General features: G+C 37.5%; 1 protein-coding gene across 1 annotated transcript; it reads right to left on the minus strand.

The window, feature by feature from the left end:
• Window positions 1-16,786: 16,786 nt before the first annotated feature.
• Window positions 16,787-21,035, minus strand: LOC147523816 (uncharacterized). Its single transcript, XM_086562754.1, has 6 exons — window positions 20,726-21,035; window positions 19,785-20,594; window positions 19,517-19,703; window positions 19,291-19,380; window positions 18,050-18,135; window positions 16,787-17,097 (listed from the first exon to the last, which is right to left on the minus strand). Exons 1-4 carry the CDS (start codon window positions 20,921-20,923, stop codon window positions 19,361-19,363), a joined length of 1,215 nt encoding a protein of 404 aa, XP_086418880.1. The 5' UTR covers window positions 20,924-21,035; the 3' UTR covers window positions 16,787-17,097; window positions 18,050-18,135; window positions 19,291-19,360.
• Between the last annotated feature and the right edge of the window lie 38 nt (window positions 21,036-21,073).

Below are 21,073 nucleotides of genomic sequence, written 5' to 3' on the forward strand. Positions count from 1 at the left end.
AAGACAAATTTCATAGCTCGTGAGCCTACTTACCTCTCAACTGGAGTGCTCTTAAGCAGTGGTGGCTTCAAAGTGGAACCTGAACCGAAGTCCTTATTGGTTGTAATTGCTTCTCTCTCTTTATTTTCTTCCTCATACAGGCTGAAAGTAGAAGGATTAATTTGGCCAGTTATTTGTAGCTAATATAAAAAAAAAACATAGTTGCTTGTTAAGGTAAAATATATCAATGTTGCTATTCCATAATCATTTTAGAGAAAGTTTAAGTAATAAGAAGGCTTACTTCATGGAAAAAGTTGTACCGTTTGGAATATGTATAATTGACACTAAAATACACAAGATCAATTGAACTAGCAGAATATTTCAAAAGCACTGCAAGCTCAAGTTCAGGGGAGCAATAACCAACTTAAGCCTCCCATGGTTCCAGACGGTAAAAGAAGAAAGAAAATCATAACTAGTGATACATACACTTCAGAAAAGGCAGGAGAGAATTTTGGGAGTGCTCTTGGGAAACCACCAATCATGCTGTTTTCAGGCGAAGAATCATAGAAAGGAAACGGATTTGGTGGCTTCTGAAGTTGTATTTCACCCTGGAGCATCTTCACCACACTGCTCATGTCGGGTCTATTTTGGTGCTTTAGTTGAGTACACCATAACACAATTTTACATAATTTTTCTGCATTTGCTTTATTTTTTTCGCCGATGCCACATTCCATAATAATTTGGTTTTTTTTTTTGGTAAAACCACTTGACATACCCAGCCGACCTTCAGATCAAACAAAATCGAATTGCCAGATCTATTTCTAGAAAACCAAACAAAAAAATAAAAAATGGGCCACAAATAACAGGGGCAAAAATGTCATTTTCTTTTAGAAAAAAATAAAAACCATACCCTTTCATTCTTCTTCATTCATGTTGCTTTTGTGAAAAACATTTATTATTTGAAATATTTGTGGTTGCAGTTGGCCTTCAACAAGGTGTATTTCTCCACTTAGACTTTTAAATTTTGATCTTACAATTTCCTTCAGAAGTTCAGGACCTATTTCAGATTTCCTAAGCTCTAGTAAGTGGCTAGAATTTTTTAACTTTATTGGTTCCCGAAAGTTGTGATTTGTACCTACTCTTTCAACAGTCTTTGCAAACGCCCATACGGTATCATAGGCACGCAAACAGAATATGTTCACATCATCCACAGTTGAACTCTTATGGGCAATTTTCCTAATCATTTTAACCTTGAATTTATTAAGCTTTCTTGACCTTGGAATATATGGCTTTAAACCCAAGAGGCCTTGCATCGATTCAATCACAGAATAATCCATGGAACCCAACAGATCTGTGAGTCCATCTGTGACAATCCACACATTACCTTCACTCATCAGTCCAACCTCATTTACCTTGAGAAAAAATTGTCAACAAGTTGCGGAGCTTTTCAAGAATTTGATCTTCCGTAGCTAAAAGAGGAATAACACTCCTGTAAGGAACGCTAATGTTACTAGCTTGGAAGACATCAATCAAATAAGGGACAATTCCATTTCCATAATCTGAATTTGACTACTTTAGACAGAAGGGCTGGTAGCAGAGAAAGAAACGACTGGAACTTGATATTTATTTGTGGTTGAATGAAGAAGAAGAAAGGGTTTTTATTTTTTTCTAAAAGAAAATGATATTTTCACCCCCGTTATTTGTGACCCATTTTCTTTTATTTGTTTGGTTTTCTAGAAATAGATCTGGCCATTAGATTTTGTTTTGATCTGAGGATCGGCTGGGTATGTTAAGATAGTATGTTAGAACAGTATGTCAACGTAGCTGGCCCCGATATATATATATATATATATATATATATATATATATATATTCACTAAAGTGCGTCAAGTACCTAAATATTGTTAGCAGGGCTATTATTGTATTTTCCTATATTACATCTGTAATTACTTTATTACCATTTCTAAGGTTTTTATTATGATACTATAAATATAAGTGATGAGTTCTGATTCACCTAACTTTTCCTTAAATTACTTTCTACATGGTATCAGAACCATTAAAACAAATTGTTCTGATCGCAACCTAAGCTTCCGCGTTTTTTTTTTCTTCTTCTTTTCTGTCTTTCCTTTTTTATAACCAATCGCGAGATGCGATATGTGTTGATCTGAATCTCAGATCTGTTTATTATTTTTTGAGGTAAGTATTTAATCGATATGACTAATAGTGATGAGTCTACTATCTTGACTGTTTCTTCGGTTAGAACGGGTGAAGATGTCCAGTCCTTCTACCCTGTTCATGATAATCGGAATTTGAAAATTACATCACAGCTACTAGATGGTTTGAACTATGTTCGATGGGCACAGTCTGCAAAACTATTTGTTGGAGGCCGTGGAAAGATAGGATTTCTTCTGGGCACAGAAAAGGCACCAATCGCGAGATGCGATAGGTGTTGATCTGAATCTCAGATCTGTTTATTATTTTTGAGGTAATTATTTAATTGATATGACTAATAGTTATGAGTCTACTATCTCGATTGTTTCTTCGGTTAGAACGGGTGAAGATGTCTAGTCCTTCTACCCTGTTCATGATAATCCGAATTTGAAAATTACCTCACAGCTACTAGATGGTTTGAACTATGTTCAATGGGCACAGTCTGTAAAACTGTTTGTTGGAGGCCGTGGAAAGATAGGATTTCTTCTGGGCACAGAAAAGGCACCTGCAGAAACTAATCCGAAATATGCTAAGTGGTTCTTCAATGATTCTATGGTGAGGACTTGGTTGATTAATTCTATGCAACCAACGATTTTTGCTGGCTATTTGTTTACAGGCACTGCATATCTTATTTGGGAATCTCTTCGTACAGTATATTCTCAAAGGCAGAATAATGCAAGGAGTTTCCAACTTTCCAATGAGATTGGAAATTTCAAACAGGGAACTCGATCTCTTGGGGCGTACTATGCGAGACTTCGATCTGATAGTTTTATTGAATGGCCAGCTAATGCAGCAGAGATTTATGCAAAAATTGTGGAGAACAATTGAGTATTTCAGTTTCTTGCTGGGCCCAATTCTGAGTTTGAGTATGATGTTGTTCATCTGCTTGACACGCATCCATTCTTAACTCTCGAGGAAGCACATGCCTATTGTCTCTTTTATCAGAGTCATCGAGCGCCTATGCCACATACTCCTGGTCTTCTGTCTGAAACTTCTGCGATGGTAGTTTGTTATGCTTATCCGCCACCACCATCAGTTCCTCCACAAACTTTCCGAGCACCATTACTTGGGCTTTTGCCATTGCCAAAGGCCCCTGGTAGTTCTCGTCCTCCAAACAAGAAATTTGATCATTGTGGTAGATTTGGGCATGTAAAGGCAACATGTTATCAATTACACGGTCGTGCTTCTGTTTTTCAACCACCACGATCAACATCTCAGTCCTCAGCACACCTATTTGCTGACTCTAGTACATTAGAGTCTTCTGCTTCTAGTGCTCTTTCTCCGGACGAGATCAACAGGTTCCGACAATTTCTCTCTATGTCTTCTCAATCGGGACCTTCTCATGCAGGTAATTTTGCATCTGCCAATAGTGCTTCTGCATCCAGGACTTCACCCTGGATTGTTGATTTGGGTGCCACTGATAATATGACTGGTATGTCTTCTCTTTTTCGAATTATGCATCTAGTTCTTGGAAACGGACAGTTCGTCTTGCCAATAGGGCTGAAATGCCTATTGTAAGGCAGGGTTGTATCCCAGTTACTGATTTTTTTTGTTACCTGATGTTCTTCATGTCCCCAAGTTGACCACCAATCTTATTTCTATTAGTAAACTTACCAAAGATGTAAACTGCAGTGTAACCTTTTATCTATCTTCTTTTTCGTGGTTTTTCGTGATCCGTGTCGCAGAAGGTGATTGGTAGTAGACGTGAAGAGGGTGGCTTATATGTACTGAATAGACCTGTTTCTTCAGTCTCTCCCCATGCCCTCTAGTTAGAGTCTTTGTCTGGTAGTGAAAATGTAAAGCGGGTGTTACGTTGGCATCACCGCTTAGGTTATATTTCTTTTGAGTATCTAATTTATTTGTTTCCATCTTTCCTTTCCAAAGTGTCCATGTCAAGTCTATCTTGTGAGACATGTGAACTGGCTAAACATCATTGTAGCCCTTATCCATTAAGTAGTAATAAAACTTTGTCTTTGTTTGATATTGTGCACTCCGATGTTTGGGGTCCTAGCCCAGTCACTTCTATTTTAGGATTTCGTTATTTTGTATTATTCATTGATTATTTCTCTAGGTGTACTTGGGTTTATATAATGAAATCCAAGGATGAAGTCTTCTCCATTTTCCAGAGTTTTACTGTAATGGTTCGTACACAGTTTGGTACAATAGTTAAAGTCTTTCGTTCTGATCAGGGTGGGGAATTTCTATCTTATGGTCTTCAATAGTTCTGTGAGGCCAATGGTATTTTGCATCAAACGTCTAACACTCAGACTTCACAGCAAAATGGCAAGTCATAAAGAAAAAATCGTCATATTCTTGATCTTGCTCGTGCTATGTCTATTGGCATGAATGTTCCTTCACGTTTCTGGTCTGATGCTGTCCTTACGGCGGTGTATCTCATTAACCATTCTCTATCTCAAGCTCTTGTCTTTCGCACCCCGTATTCCATTATTCATCCCGATCGTTCTTGATTTTCAAATCCCACCTCGTGTTTATGGGTGTGTTTGTTTCGTCCAAGTCACCAGGTCTATCTCTAAACTAGATCCACATGCCTTGAAATGTGTGTTTCTGGGTTACTCTCATACTCAGAAGGGTTATCGGTATTATCACCCCTCATCGCGTCGTTGTTTCATCTCCATGGACATTACCTTTTTCGAACATGCTCCGTTCTTTTCAGGTGATGTTCTATCTCAGGGGGAGTGGTTTCCAGTACTCCCTTTTCCTCATAAGGATTCACATTCGGTTCCTATTTCTTTTCCACTTCCGATGAGTGTTTAGCCAGAGCCTATAGTCTCCCCTCCAGTTCCACATTTGGTTTCACCTCCTTTATAGGTTTATACTCGTCGATATCCAGGGTGCCAACCTTCTCCACCAGACTGCCCGACATCTTCTGCTTCTCCAGGTTCACCACTTGACACTGATTCACTTTTATCAGGTATTGAGCCATCTCCTATCCCTCTTGTACCAGTTACTATTGATGTTGATTTACCGGTTGTTGATAGAACTAGTACTCCACCTATTGCTATTCGGAAAGAGAAGCGTACAGCAGGAATGCCAGCTAGATATGCTAATAATGTGGCTTATTCTATCATTGATTATACTTCATATCATCGTTTGTCTCCTAGTTACAGATCTTTTTAGGCTTCTCTCTCATTGGTTGATATACCACGTACAGTGGCAGAGACGTTGGCCCAGCCTCATTGGAAGGTTGTGATGTTGGAGGAATTACATGCATTGGAGATCAATAATACTTGGCTCTTGGTTTCTCTTCTGCCTGGCCGTAGAGCAGTCGGGTGTAAATGGGTTTTCATGGTGAAACAAAACCCAGATGGAACAGGTAGTAGGTACAAGGCTCGATTGGTTCCTAAGGGGTATGCACAGATTCATGGGGTTGATTATCAGGAGACCTTTGCTCCTGTGGCCAAGATGAATACGATTTGAGTTATTTTTTCTCTTGTTGCGTCCAAGTCATGGCCCCTTTTTCAGATGGATGTGAAAAATGCCTTTCTCAATGGGGCTTTACAAGAAGAGGTGTATATGTCTCCACCACCTAGTTTTCGTTCTTCTTCTACTTCGGGCTTGGTGTGCCAGTTGAAAAAGTCTATCTATGGGCTTAAGTAGTTTCCTCACACTTGGGATGAATCATTTGTTGCAGCCATGACCGCATATGGATATGTTTAGAGTCAAGCTGACCACACCTTGTTTCTTCGATACTGGTACGAAGATTGTTGTATTGCTTGTTTATGTGGACGATATTGTTATTACTGGCGATGATGTTCAGGGTATTAGTGACCTAAAATCCTATCTCAGTACCCGCTTTCAGGTGAAAGATCTCGTCCCCTTGCGTTACTTCCTTGGGATTGAGGTTGCTCGTTCTAGTTCTGGTATTTTTATCTCTCAGAGAAAGTATATTCTTGATATTCTCTCTGCTTCAAGGCAACTTGCATGTCGTCCTGCTGAGACACCTATTGAACAGAACCATCACCTAGCCAACTATGATGGGGAGTTGTTGGACGACATTGGTCAATATCAGCGGCTTCTTAGGAAGCTCCTCTATCTTTCTCTTACCCGTCCTAATATTACATATGTGGCTGGAGTTCTCAGTCAGTTTATGCACAAGTCGCGCCTTCCTCATCTTCAGGCAGCTATTCGTGTGCTTCGTTATCTCAAAGGATGTCCTAGACGTGGCCTTTTGTTTCAAGATAATGGTCATTCTCGGGTTGAGGCGTGGACTGATGCTGACTATGCAGGTTGTAGATCTGATCGTCGATCTACTTCTGGGTATTGTAGCACTATTGGTGGTAATTTGGTTACATGGTGGAGTAAGAAACAAGATGTTGTTTCTAGGTCCAGTGCCGAAGCAGAATACAGGGCGATGGCCCAAGGTGTATGTGAACTAACATGGTTAAAACGTCTTCTACGAGTCTTTCATCTACATGTCTCTCTTCCGATAATGCTTTACTGTGACAACAAGTCTGCTCTTAGCATTTTGGCTAATCCTGTGCAACATGATCGTACCAGACATATAGATGTTGATCGGTACTTTCTACATGAGAAAGTGACTTCTGGACAGATTTGTGCTTTATATGTTCCGACGTCTCAGCAGCTTGCAGACTTTCTCACGAAGGCAGTTAATAGTAGACTATTTTCAGAGGTTTTGTCCAAGCTAGGTATGTGTGATATCCATAGTCCAGCTTGAGGGGGAGTGTTAGCAGGGCTATTATTGTATTTTCCTATATTACCTCTGTAATTACTTTATTACCCTTTCTAGGGTTTCTATCATGATTCTATAAATATAAGTGATGAGCTCTTTCATTCACTTAACTTTTTCCTAAATTACTTTCTACAAATATTACATGTCATATGATCTTCCTGCAAGTGTCCTAGTAACCAAGAGGGTGTTTCCATCTCCCAGAAACAATCTCTGAGATGATGATCCCTGGTCGCTAACATATGTGTGACCTTATTACACATTCTATCTACATGGGTTACACTGAGAAAATCAAAAGAGGAGATGAACTATTGTGCATCTATAATTATATTAGCGGCTATCCTCCCGATGTTAGTAGCTAGGTGATTCCAAAAATCAGCTACTGTTTTGCAATCAGTTTCAATGATAATCCTGTTGTAGCCTAAGACATAGGCCTATTGGATGGTGCACTTGAGCCCTCGGCTCTGTCTCTCCTCGGCGTTTCATCCACACTTTCTGCTGGTACCTGCTGCTAAGAAAATTCCATTGTCATCTCACATAACATAACCAATACCAACATGTTTAAATTTCGAATAAAAAATTATATCCATATTAATTTTGACATAGGATGATGGTGGTGCAAGCCAAGTTTTGTTTATAGGTAAATGAGTGTATGGTTGTGTTGGTGTTTTATAATGTTTAATGAGGTGTAGAGAAGTGAGCTGGTTGGCAGTCCTGGTTATATCAAAAGGTAATGAAACAGTTTTTCCTGTGAAAATGTGGGCACATCTTTCTTTCCAAATGGTCCAGTATGTGTAAAGGCATGTTAATTTCCACTCCTCTACCGCCACCGGCCAACCAGGGGGTGGTTTAAACCAGAGACCAACAAAATCTTTAACAGCTAAACGATTGAAAGCATCAAGCCGGAAATGCCATTGATAAGCAAACCAGACTGCCCTAGTGAACGGGCAAGCAATGAGCAGAAGGTGTAAAGTTTCGACCGGTGCTCTACAGAAAACACAACACTGATCTTTGATAGCGAAGATGCGATTGATACACTCTCTAGTTAGGACAATATCATGAATGCTTTTCCATGCGAAAAGCTCAATCCGTGGGTTCCCATTTGATTTCCATATTTGGAGAAAAAAGCTTGGAATATCCACAATGGGTTTGCTAAGCTTGGCATGACTGAGGTACTCATAGAAGGATTTAATACTGAAAGGCCCATTTTTAACCCCCCAAAACTGTAGCATCGTCTTTGACATAAACGTTCATGATATTATGGACGATAAAGGCAGAGAAATGAGTTTCTAGCAAGTGGATGTTCCAGGATTTTGTGTTTGGCAGAAAGAGTTCAGAGACTCTCTCAGGCGCCATTCTAAGCCTGGGGCCATAAATGTGCACCACACCTCCATCTTTAGGAATCCAAGGTTTCGTCTAGATGTTGATGTTCGAACCATCTCTAATATCCCAAATGGCATTATTCATGATAAAAGAGATACTAGCATAGCAGCTTTTCCAAAGCCAGGACGAGTCATTTTTTAAGAGTGGTGGTTGTGAGCCCTTAGAGTGAGGGAAATACTTGTTTTTAAGAACTTGTCCCCAGAGCTCAGGGGGGTTACTCAACAGTCTCCAAGCTAGTTTACCAGAGCAGGCCTCATTTGCAGTACTAAAATCTCTAATGCCTAGTCCTCCCATCTTTTTAGGCAAACAGATAGATTCCCAAGATTTGAGATAAAGGATCTTCTTACCATTCTCTTTTTTTCCCACCAGAAATCGCATTGGATCTATCGCATTCATCTTGTTGGTTATTTTCTTAGGAAGTTTGAAACAAGACTTCTGGTATATAGGGATCGCATAGGTATAATTTGGTTTAGTTGATCATTCTCTACTTTTTCCGCGACATCTCCTAGAAACCACCCTGGGCCCACAGAATTCCTTTTCCTACTCAAAATTTCAAACAACACACTACACCATATCTATTGAAAAAAGACAAGACAGTTGCGTCGTTTTTCCGAAAAAAAGACACTTTTCGGTGTCATATGGTGACCCCTTTTTTTTGCAGTCTTTTTTTTTCTACAACACTTGACAAGTGTCATTTTTTATTTTTTCATTTTTTTTTAAAAAAAATGCCAAATCAGGGCCAAAAAATGCCCCTAGCCCAAAATCTACTAAATCATGGCCTAACAAAGCCTACTACATACAGACAAAACCCAGTTCAAGTCAATTGAGCCCAATTCTTTCTTAGCCCAAAATCTCTATAGAAGCCCAAATCAGAACAAAGTCTACTACATACAGACAAAGCCCAATCCAGGTCAATTGAGCCCAATTCTTCCTTAGCCCAAAATCTTTATAAAAGCCCAAATAAGAACAAAGCCTACATATAGATAAAGCCCAGTACATGCCCATTCAATTGGATCAATTTAAATCCTAACACAAAATCTCTGTAGAAGCCCAAACTATAACAAAGTGAATAATAGTTCCACCATTCACTTGAATTTCCATCAGATGGGCCTTCTTCTGCTTCAATCCCTTCATCTTCCTGATCTGAAATGTTAAACCAGAGTTACAATGATGCCTATAGGACGTACTTGCGCCAATGTCACTTAAGAGATTTACAAGTATGAAATGATAAATATCTCTCCTGTGTACCTTTGGAATTGACAAGAGAAACAGAAGTAATAGCATCCTTGTGCCCTTCCAATACATGTGTACACAATCCATCAGATTTCCCTACTTTGGCAAAAAGAGAAATAACACATTGATAATCTCTCACAATTTGAGTTTGCCCCAGATGATACAACTAGCCATTAAAAGAATTAGAAAGACAAAAGAGCAGCTTAAAATAATATTGTAAACACCTTGCAAAATTGTCGTAGCTCCTAGTCAAGATGAACCTGATAGAGGATGTGTCAGTGCAACTTTTTAAGAAAATTCAGTATCTACTTGAAGTTGAAATGAAAAAAGTGCAAGAATGGCAAATATATTGGAATCACATTACTGTTATCATATACCAATGCGAGAGCATATATCAATGTGAAAAACCATAGTAACAACCCATGTATGTATGTATGTAGTTACCTAGGATTACTACCGTTGACCGCACTGACCCAATCAACATGTAAACAAGGGTCTTCTTGTTTCCTAGGGACAGCAGCTTTTATATACTCAATTTCAAGTATCTTCTCCTGTAACACAAAAAAATAATTAGAAATATCTCCCAATTAGAAAAGAAAAAAAAAACAATTAAATGATAAATTACCGCGGAAATGCCTTGGCAAGAAGAAAGTGTTCAAGTTCCATCCGAACAAGTTCGCCATCGATTAGAAAATCAAAAGGTAGTCTTTCCCAATGAGAATTATTACCTAACAGTAATAAAAGAATTCAACTTTAGTAATAATTTGAAGACTGTTTAAAAAATAAAGAAATAAAAAAAATATACCAGATTTGATAAAGTCATTGACAATAGTACTGTGTCCTAAAATATACGGGATTTTTAAACAGTGTTGAGAGTATGAAGCCCCCTAGGTATCTTCAAATAGTTTAATTTACTCCAACAATAACCATTGGAGGAGTTTCAATAATTGTCACACCTCACGGGTTTCCTTCTTGTGAAGCTTTGCACATACAATATTATGAGTAAATAACTTCCAACAACAATAATCATGTTGAAAACACAAATGGCTTCGTTCTCCAATAAGAATAGGCAAAGCTACTTAATCAAAGAGATTCTTACTTGATCCAGGTTTTTCAACATCTCTAACAATGTGGGTCATGCCAGCCTTGTAATTAACCCAAGAAGGCAGTGAGCTTACAGGGCTTGTTCGCATCATCTCTGGGGAAAGCCTTCACTGCATCAAGTGATACAACAAACAGATGTTACGGTCAACACCTATCTAATTAGGAAGGTAACACATGGTCGTATCTCCAAACTCTGAAAGAAGAGGCGATGCAGACCGATCAGTTGAATGGATTGTACCATTTGACTCCTTAGCATCAACAGATCCACGTTTTATAGAAGAAACCTACATAAAAAGATAACGGATCTCAGTGACGAGTTTATGGAAATAAACTGAATACCATCTAAAACAATTAAAAAACTAGAACATATCTTCTTAGTGACCTCAGGAACATCAAGCGATTTCGTCTGAGAATCTATAGATAATTTTTGAAGTAAATCTGCAGCTTCTGTAACAATTATAGTGAAGGAAACGAAATATCTTCTGAACAAAATCACTATACTAAAACATAAACTGGCTAAACCTCATACAATTCACAACAACAAACAAACAAACCAAAAATAATTTCTCTTTCATAATTAACCAAAGTCAAAATCAAATAAAATGACCAGATCCAAAACATGGATTTTCAAAAAACACGCCTACGATTAACCGAAATGAAAACCATTTAACCGAAAGCAACAAAATGAACAAAAACACACCTATAACACCAAGCCACCTACACATAAACCCTTGTAAGCTAAAACCCTCCAACACTCACCACTCACTAATTCCTGATCTATTCATATATTCCTAATACCCCACATCACAAGACATAACTGTGTCAATACCCATCGGCACTTGACACGTGTCGTTTGGTTTAAATACACAGTGTCCATAGAATCCCGCCTTCATACGAAAAGAAATGATTTGTATCACAAGTCCCATCAGGTCATCTACTTCCTTTAACTGCCTTTCTAAAGCTACCAAATACATTTGATCTTTCGTAATGATAATTATACATTTGTGAAATATTTGCCAGATCAGTGGACTCCACTTCCAGGTGTTGGATATAAATTGCATGATGTTTTACACAAGTATTGCGGCAGACCATTTGCCGACGGCATTACACAACGTGATTGCCTAAAAAATAATCCTCGGCAATATCAACACGCGCGATGTTGAATTTGGTCATTTTTAATTTCTAAACTTTTAATTATGCATCTAGGTTTCATTACCAAACGCAAAACCAGCTGACAAATCAATGAAACACTAATTTCGAATCTGATTACAATACTAATGTGTTTAACTAATTTTGAATCTGATTACATGTTTGAAGATTACATGAATTAATCATTGACGAATTAAAAATTATCAAAATCTAACCTAATCGCTTAACCATAACAACTGAAATCAAATAATTGAAATTACCTGAAGAGATTGTAGATTTGATGTGATTGAGATTGTAGATTTGATGAAGAGAGCGATTTGAGGATCGATTAAATATTATGAAGAGAAATTGAGGATTTTGAGAGTGATTTGGGAGCGAGATTTTTCTTATTTTTGTGAGAGAAGAAACAGTTTTTTTGGGATGATTTTTTTTTTATTTTCTATGGGTTTATGGGTTGTGATCCGATGTTCACGGGGAGTTCAACGACGCATGTTGGGCGTGATCACAAAAGGACAAAAAATAGCGTCGGTAGTCTTGTCTTTTCTTTTTAAATTTGGTGCAGTTACATCATCCCAAAACTATAAATATCACTCTTATGCGTTACTAGCCTTCCATACCCACCTCTCGGGCAGCAAAACCATTTGTTCCTCTATAACCTGATTGTTCCACCAGACTCGTGTCCTTATTTGAATGCCTAGCAATTCCAAAATCGATTATCTTAGGCGAAAGATTTAAGTCAAGGAGCACATTACCCACCCTCATTTATGTCATAGTGAATTATTCGTGGACGACAATGCTCGTGCAAATAAGACAACCCATTTGCTATCTTAATAAGGTCCTTAAACAAATGTGTATCCAATATTGATCCATTTTTCATATATTCGTACACAAGTGCTTTCATGTTAGTATCAAAACAAAATCCGTACAGTTTAATTAAGTTTGGATGTGAAGTTCTTACCATGGTACTTACTTCAGACCTGAATTGCATTCTCATGATATCATTTGTGTTGTCTTTAAGTACCTTAATAGCTATTTTGACACCGTTAGAGAATTTGCCTTTGTAGACGTCTCCAAACCCACCAGAGCCTAATTTCTTTTTCCAATTTGATGTAAAGCTCTTAAGTTCCTCATGTGAAAATGATTGTGGTTTCTCATTTGTTATATCATATAAGAACTTTTCAATGGGTTGTGAGCTGTAATCACGCTCCATCATATCGTTTTAGGTTAAACAATGTACCTACAGTTAATTAGGGCATCTCCAATGGGGGGTGTAAACCGTATAGAGTGGAAATTTTACACCTCAAATATCAAAAAACTCTCTCCAATGGGGGTGCTAAACCGTAGGTAATAGTGTATTAGCTAATAGAGAGGGTGGGGAATTCCCCCTCTCGCTATTAGTTAATAAAAAGCCCGGACGTCACTCGAACTGACGTCTGAGTAAAATAAATTTCGGACGTCACTTTGAGTGACGTTTCAACTGTTGCAACTCAAACGTTACTTCAAGTGACGTCCCATTCAAATATGAACTCAAACGTCACTCCAAGTGACGTTCCTGCCATAACGGAAAAAAAACGATTTTTTTTTAATTTGAAGTGCATAAACACTGGTCACTTTTGTTTCTATTATTTTCCATTATAATTCTCTTCAAAGCTTTTTTTTCCTAGTCAATGGATTCTCTAGATGAAATTTCTCCAACACCCGCCAATGGAAAAAAAAAAGAAACCGCCTATCGAATTTCACAATTAGTGAAGATGTGAAACTTTGTGAAAGTTGGCTAACAATTGGAGAAGATGGGATTGTAGGTGTGGGTCAAACTTCGGGTAATTATTGGCAACGAATAACAAATGAGTTTAAATTGCGCAATCCCGGCACTCCACGCACCTTAGAATCAATCAAAGCGCGTTGGCAAATGATTAACAAAGGTGTGAGCAAATTTGTTGGCTATATGGCACAATTGGAGAACAATCGTCCTAGTGGGACTAGTATACAAGATATGGTAACTCTATTTTGTTGGCTAATGCTCGATTAATTCTATTTGTTTTTAATTTTTTTTTTCTTTTTACTTTTCTAACTTTTTTTTTTTAGATGGTTAGAGCAAGAGTAGCTTATCAAGATCAAGAAGGTAGCCCTTTTCCTTTTGACCATTGCTATCTTATGCTTAAAGATACCCCCAAGTGGCATAGATCAATGGAAACAAAGACAAAACCAAAGACTTCAAAGAAAATTCAAAGTGAGGGGTCATCGAATGTTAATGATTCACAAACTCTAATTTGTTTAGATGAAGATGTTAATGCGCCTACTATGACGACTAGTGATCTTATATGACCGGATGGCGTGAAGAAGCAAAAAGAGAGAAAAAAGAGAGCTAGTGAAGCGGCAAAAGTGGTTGAGGGGTTTGTTAGCCGTGTTGAGTTGAGAATGGAAAAGCAAAACAAACTCTTGGAAACACAACTTCAATCTAAAGATCGTGACCAAGAGTTGAAGAACAAAAAAATTGAAGCTATGGAAAGAAGAGAAGAAGCTAAAATTATGGCAATGGATCTTTCGGTTCTTTCGGATTTTTTCGAAGCAAAACAAGTCGAGATTTACAAAAAGTGGAAAGGAGACAATTGAACAAGTGGTGATGTGGGGGTTGGGGGAGTTTGAGATGTAATATTTATTCTTGTACTAGTATTTGTTCTTGATGTTTATTTACATTCCTTAAAATTTGAATCTAGTAGTAATTTTCAATTGGAGATGTTTTTTTATCAATCATTTCTTATATATATATTTCGTAAAATCAAACATATAGAGTTGATAAGTTTAGATGTATTTTTCTTAGACTATTGTTGAGACTATGGCCTAAAATCAACAAATGAGAATTTACTTCAAATTTTTTTTTTAATAAGACATGCAAGTTGTTTGGCAATTAATCACAAATCACTCTATTTGAATCTCATTGAAAAAAAATAAAACATTGATTACTTTAACCACACATTCTAATTGACTCTCATTGAGAAGAATGCAAATTAATGAGCCCCACCCAACTATCATTCTCCCAAAAAAATTAATTAATTCATTGTCTCCACCTTCCATAGATCAACAATTTTAGCATTTCAACAATGTCAAGAGAAGATAAAATTGCTTTCAACCAATCTCTTTTTTGGAACAATTTATCTTCTTCATCTAGTAGTTCTTCCGAAGATGAAGAAATGGAAAATTTGGTTAATGATATGTTTCGTCCAAAAGTGGAAAATATAGTTGGTCCTATGATACCACTAATTCAAGAAATTGTTGAGGAGGGAGAAGAGACTTCAAAGCATGGTGGTAGTGTAATGGGGAGAAACTATGTTCACCGCGATCAATTATATTGTAAGAACCATCTAAGGAGATTGTATTTTGTTGATAAGCCTATTTTTGATGATAGCTATTTTCGACGAAGGTATGTATAGTTATATTTTTACTAATTTCGTATGTATATCATTTTAGCGTAGTGAGTTTATTTTTTTGTTTAAATTATTTATAATTTTGATGTAGTTTTTTATTTTATATTATTGCCACATTCTTTGTAAATTTTCTTAGTTATTTTAAGTGTGCATAGTTTCTATTTTAATCATTTTATTATTTTTTTTAACAAAGGTATCGCATGCATCGCCATCTATTTTTGCGAATTTTAGCTAGTGTCCAAGAATATGACAATTACTTCGTAGACAAGAAAGATGGGATAGGAAAATGGGGAGTGTCCGGCTTACAAAAGGTGTTGTGTGCGGTTCGTATGCTTGCACAAGGTTGTGCAGCAGATTCTACAGATGAGACTTTTATGCTTGGAGAAAGTACAGCTATAGAAAGTTTGATGCACTTTTGTGATGCTGTGAATGGTGTGTTTGAGGAACGTTACCTTAGAACACCTACACAAGAGGATGTAAACCGTTTACTAGAAGTGAATGAGGCACGTGGCTTTCCAGGCATGCTTGGGAGCATTGATTGCATGCATTGGACATGGAAAAATTGCCCGGTCGAGTGGCAAGGTTCACATAGGGGTCATAAGAAAGAGCCAACCATTATTTTAGAAGCCGTAGCCGATCAAGATTTATGGATATGGCATGCATTTTTTGGTGTGCCAGGTTCCAACAATGATATTAATGTGCTCCATAGGTCTAATGTGTTCCAACCTCTTATTTCAGGTAAAATAAAAATATTAAAAAAATTTGCGCTCCATAAATTTATCACCACATCTTATTATATTTTAAAAACTGCATTTCTTGTTCAGGTGAATCTCCTGCTTGTAATTTCATTGTAAATGGAAATCCGTATGGTATGGGATATTATCTTGCAGATGGTATTTATCCGCAGTGGGCTACTCTAATTCGAACGATCAAACGACCAATGAATGCAAAAGAAAAGAACTTTGCCATATTTCAAGAGTCATGTCGAAAGGACGTGGAACGTGCTTTTGGTGCTCTCCAATCACGATTTGCTATTGTGTGCAGTTCGGCACGCTTTTGGAAGCGGGAAGATCTTGGACGCATAATGAAGACTTGTGTAATCCTCCACAACTTAATTGTTGAGGACGAGCGTGAAATTGGAGTTGCCAATTGGGAACCTCCAGAAGGGGATAGAAGATTTGCTTTGGAGCAACCAGAAAATGAGTATCAACATGTTCTTAATTTGGTTAATCGATTAAATATCATTCAAAATCGTGCAACCAACATTCAATTAACTCGAGACTTAATGGAGCATCTATGGGATTTCGCTGGAGAACAATAATTGGATTAAATCTTGTTTAATTGTGTTATGTTTAATGTGTTGGAGTGTTGGACTATGGTTTACGTACTTTAATCATGATGAATTTTAGCTTATGATTTATCTATCTAATCTTACTTTTATTGTTTGATGTCAATTGAACATCTTAAAAAAAATCGGCAAAGTTTCCTTTGAATATTTAAGCATATCATATAAGCACCTAAAAAAAATCGGCAGAGAATCATTTGAATATTCAACATATCATATAAAGCACCTTAAAAAAAATTCGACAGAGTATCATTTGAATATTCAACATATCATATAATCACCTGTACTATTACAACCAAAAGTTCACACTGACATCAATTTGAAGTTCATAAAACTAGTACTCTTACAACCAAACAAATTTCATAACTTTCTGCCGCACAACACTAAACAAAAGCCTTCAAACTATTAGTGTATTTCCAGCAGGCTTCAAACTTCTGCTACCATGGATTCCAAAATTCTTCAAACTTCGCTCTGAAGCATTTCCAGCAGGCTTCAAACTTCTTGGTGGCTGCTAGCAAGCATTCCCAACATTTCCAACATTTCCAACAGGCTTCAAACTTCTTGCAGGGAAATACACATAAGTTTTAGTTAGCATCATACATGGAATTGTAGAAAACCAGAGTAAACAGAAAAGCATTCATATCTGCAGCCTAATGCCCTATTGTCTATAGAAAGTGCACAATATCGATATTGTGAAGTGTTACTTCATAAATATTTTCCCATTAAGCATGCTGTATTGAGGATGATAACAAGAGTAAAGCTACATTAGACTACTCTTTTCTTTCAACCTTTCTGTCTTGTAAGCATTTTAATGGAAATAGGGAGTGAACCCAAAAAATGAAAAATAAGCACAAAGACACAAATTACATGCGAAGTAAGCTAGTAGTCCTAAAGTGTATCTTCATTTACTAAACATGATACAACCTTAATTTTCCCGTAAGTTTTGTATTAGGTGCGATAACCAGTGTCCCTGATTGTCAAGCTGTACTTACAATTCTGGGCGAGGATTCCCAAAAAATAGCCACTGTCAATGTGTAGTACATGTTGTAAATTTATTATCATATAAGCTCACCCATTCTTCTGCACAACAACTTTTTTTTTTCTTATCTTGGTGATATTAATATCTGGTTTGGTTTGCATCAGCAAATCGAGTTGCAGATGGCCAGTTCTAAAGGACCTAGAGCTGAATGATAAGCTCAAAGGAGCTTCTAGGGAGAAGAGGAGCAACTGGGAGTACAATGATACGGTTAGAATTGCTAGTGTAGGCTTACGTGGAAGAAAATGATTCTAGCGTAAGCTAAGCATTAGTTCAGGGCATAGGAGAAACTCTAGCAATGAGAACTCTAGAAAATGAATAGACAGGATGTGAGTAATGAAGTTCCTTTTACGTTGATCGGCTTGGTCCTTCATTGAACTTAGTGTATGCTATATGCAAAGTGAGGTGTATATTCATTCGTTACGCCATTTGTGATTCAAATATACACTAAAAGTTTTGGGGCATCAGAAATTCGCCATAAGATGTAACTTAATCGACATTGTAGTGCTTTCCATATATTTTCTGGAATGAGTGGGAGATATTCCCACCAATCAAAGACACCCTTATCCCGTGGAGAATCAGGGGAAAAAAAAAGACAAGGGGTATCTGAGAACAAGAAGTAATTGAGGTTTAACTAAATTACCTTTTCTAGGATTTAGAAGGTTGGATTTGGAGATGGTTGAGAACTTTGGAAAGTAAATTCCATGGATTCATGTAACGCATTTCTGCTGGTAATGCATACATTTAGATCAAACAAATTTGCTCGATGACAACAAATTTTACAAAGACGAGATGACAATAAATGCTTACAATAAAATAACTAGGAAATTCAACATAACCAGAAAAAATACAACAAACTACCTTAACAAGAAGACATCAACTAGTGTTCAATCCTACCCTCGCTATTAATTACACTCCCTTCCACAAGACTTGGCATCACAGCCTATTTTAACTAAAGGGGTTGGCATCACAGCCATATGTTCGCCCACCATGACAAGTCTTGGCATCACAAATAGTCCCTTCCACCATATAAAATCCTAGTCAACATTATAGATGGGTATTTATATGCAAGTATAAAATCCTCAATTTGTACTTCCATTCCCTTGTGAGTTGTGACATCTTATATATCAAATAAAAAGTGAGTTGTGACTTGTGAGCATGGTTATATCTCTTATAATCTATGAAGTTAATCCGGGCTAATTCTGAAGAATGAAAATAATGGACGGTCCAACTAAGGTCGAAATTTGCGGAAAAATTACAGAACTGGAAAGAAAAACCAGAGGTTTGTCCTGGTTATATCCGCCCTTGTGCAGTTATTGTTCTATCCGCCCTTGTGCAGTTATTGTGTTCTTTTGGTCTGCGATGACAAGTCTTGTCATCCAATTGCCTTGGCTTGGGAAGTATCTCAGTCCACAATCAAGCAATCATAAATACCAGATGACTAGTCTAAGTACAGTAATATATTAATTCAAGAAAGTGAGAGAAAACTAAAAATCAATTCAAGAAAGTGCAATCGCAAAGAAAAAATTGTAGTCCAACAAAAAGAAGCAAAAAAATAAAACAAGCATCAAACTCATAACTCACTCCAACACAATATAGTACCTAAAAATACCCAAATAAAAAATCCCAGCCCATGAAAATATCCAAACAAAAACACATGCTGAATCAAAACTGAATCAAAATATATTAGAGCTAAAATTGTTTGAAGTTTGTATACTAACCAAAACTGAATCAAAAGCCTTAAGTTCTATTTATGCCCTCTCAGGTGTCCTTGTATTTTGTGTCCCTCAGACGAAGTCCGAGTGGTCTACAATCCAAATTAGTTGCTATTAAGTAAACAACAATTTATATGTAATAAAAAATATATACCAGGAGGCCTTTCCGTGCATTGCTTGATGTAGGCCTTATTACAAAAATATACACTTAATAAACAAAAATTGTACCGCCCTGGCTATCCATGTACGCTTGACCAAAGCGTAGTCTAATATCCTCGAGCTCATGCTCTGCTATATCCCCCCTCGCCCTCTCAGCCTCTAGGTCCTTGAAACTCTGCCGAGATGTGTCAAGTAGAACTCGACGCATGCCATGTGTCAATCTCAATGACAAGGAATACATAGACCGTAGAGTATCCTATTTATATGGAAAAGTATACATTAGTCTATTGAAAAATTAAAATACAACAATTAACTAATTCGAGCACATAAAACTTACCACGTCATGTTCGTTAATGCGTGGATCTAGCTGTGGCAATACACTATTGTCAATAGGTGGAATCGCATAATTAACTACTTGGCCTTCTGATCCAACCATACGTGCCGTCCAAACATCGTCTGTTGGGTCAACCCCCAACAACACATGAGCATCATATCCACCTGGTGCATAGGTCGCCTGTGAAGGCCCTGGGAATTGGAGGTCTTGTCTTAAGGCCTCCGGAGTGACTAAATCAAGGTTGGATGCACGATAAATAGGCCCCGGTAGGATGGACCCTCGAGAAACAGTAGCCCAATAATAGTCATAAGTACCATAATCTGCAGTGATAAAAGAACTAGCAAACGGCCAATGGTTCTCTCGGTGCCACAATATTTGTGCAAGAGTGACATCTACAGCACACATTTTTTCCAGTGGTGGGTGGGGGATAGCAACCTCTCCTGTAAGTTGGCGCCAAGCTCGATCCCCAAGGTACCATGCTTTTAAAGGGCCTGGCGAAATGAAAACCACCCTCCTCCTACTCAAGTCCAAGGCATGGTGACAAACATCCCAATAGTTTTGCATCGAACCATCCTCAGCAAATGAGTCACGCTCTCTCACCATTATGCATGACGTAATCCAAGGTGTCCATACGATCTTATTAGCAGTAGCCATCTCAATCTGCTGACGAGACAAATGAATACTATGTCTTACTGTTCCATAGTGTTTCTCAACTCTGTTTTTACCCCAAGCCTTTATCCTTGGAACTTCATCCCCGTTGTACAATGGATCTTGAATGGGGTTCAATGTACGCGCGTACTCAAACCACCAATACTATAGTAAAAATAAAATAATGGTTAGCATTCGTTAATTAGTTTTACAAATTTAATAATACACAGCCTGCAAGATTAATATTTTAATTCGACTACATTTCAAAATATAATAAAAAATTAAGACGTAATTACCTGCAAGATAATACTAAATCCCAATATTTGCCCCTTGCTAGATTTAGTACGCACAGCCTCATCCATGCCTCTAAACAAATACGCATAAATGGCACCACCAAAGTCAATATCTTTCATGACCGACCTATCCAAAAGATCCGTAACAAGGGAGAGGCGAATGGAACTTGTTCCTGTTTTGAGAAAAGCTTGACCAACCATATAAAATAGAAAAGCAAGTATGTACTCCTCCTCGTGATCATCCCCTGGCTCCCACCCTTTAGGTTTCTCCAAAATGTAATTCACATACCTATCTTCAAACCATCTACATTGTATCCCAAAGGCTCGTCCCAATTAGATGGAGTCAACCTC

The sequence above is a fragment of the Coptis chinensis genome, chromosome 1 (assembly GCF_015680905.1).
Source record: "Coptis chinensis isolate HL-2020 chromosome 1, ASM1568090v1, whole genome shotgun sequence".
NCBI lineage: Eukaryota > Viridiplantae > Streptophyta > Magnoliopsida > Ranunculales > Ranunculaceae > Coptis > Coptis chinensis.

Excerpts from the sequence above, each read along its gene's own strand:
- LOC147523816 (XM_086562754.1), bottom strand. The coding sequence starts at position 20,923 with ATGGTTGGTCAAGCTTTTCTCAAAACAGGAACAAGTTCCATTCGCCTC. Across the intron at positions 19,704-19,784 it reads GCATTAACGAACATGACGTG|GATACTCTACGGTCTATGTA; the intron begins GTAAGTTTTATG and ends CCATATAAATAG. Across the intron at positions 19,381-19,516 it reads GTACATGGATAGCCAGGGCG|ACCACTCGGACTTCGTCTGA; the intron begins GTACAATTTTTG and ends TTTGGATTGTAG.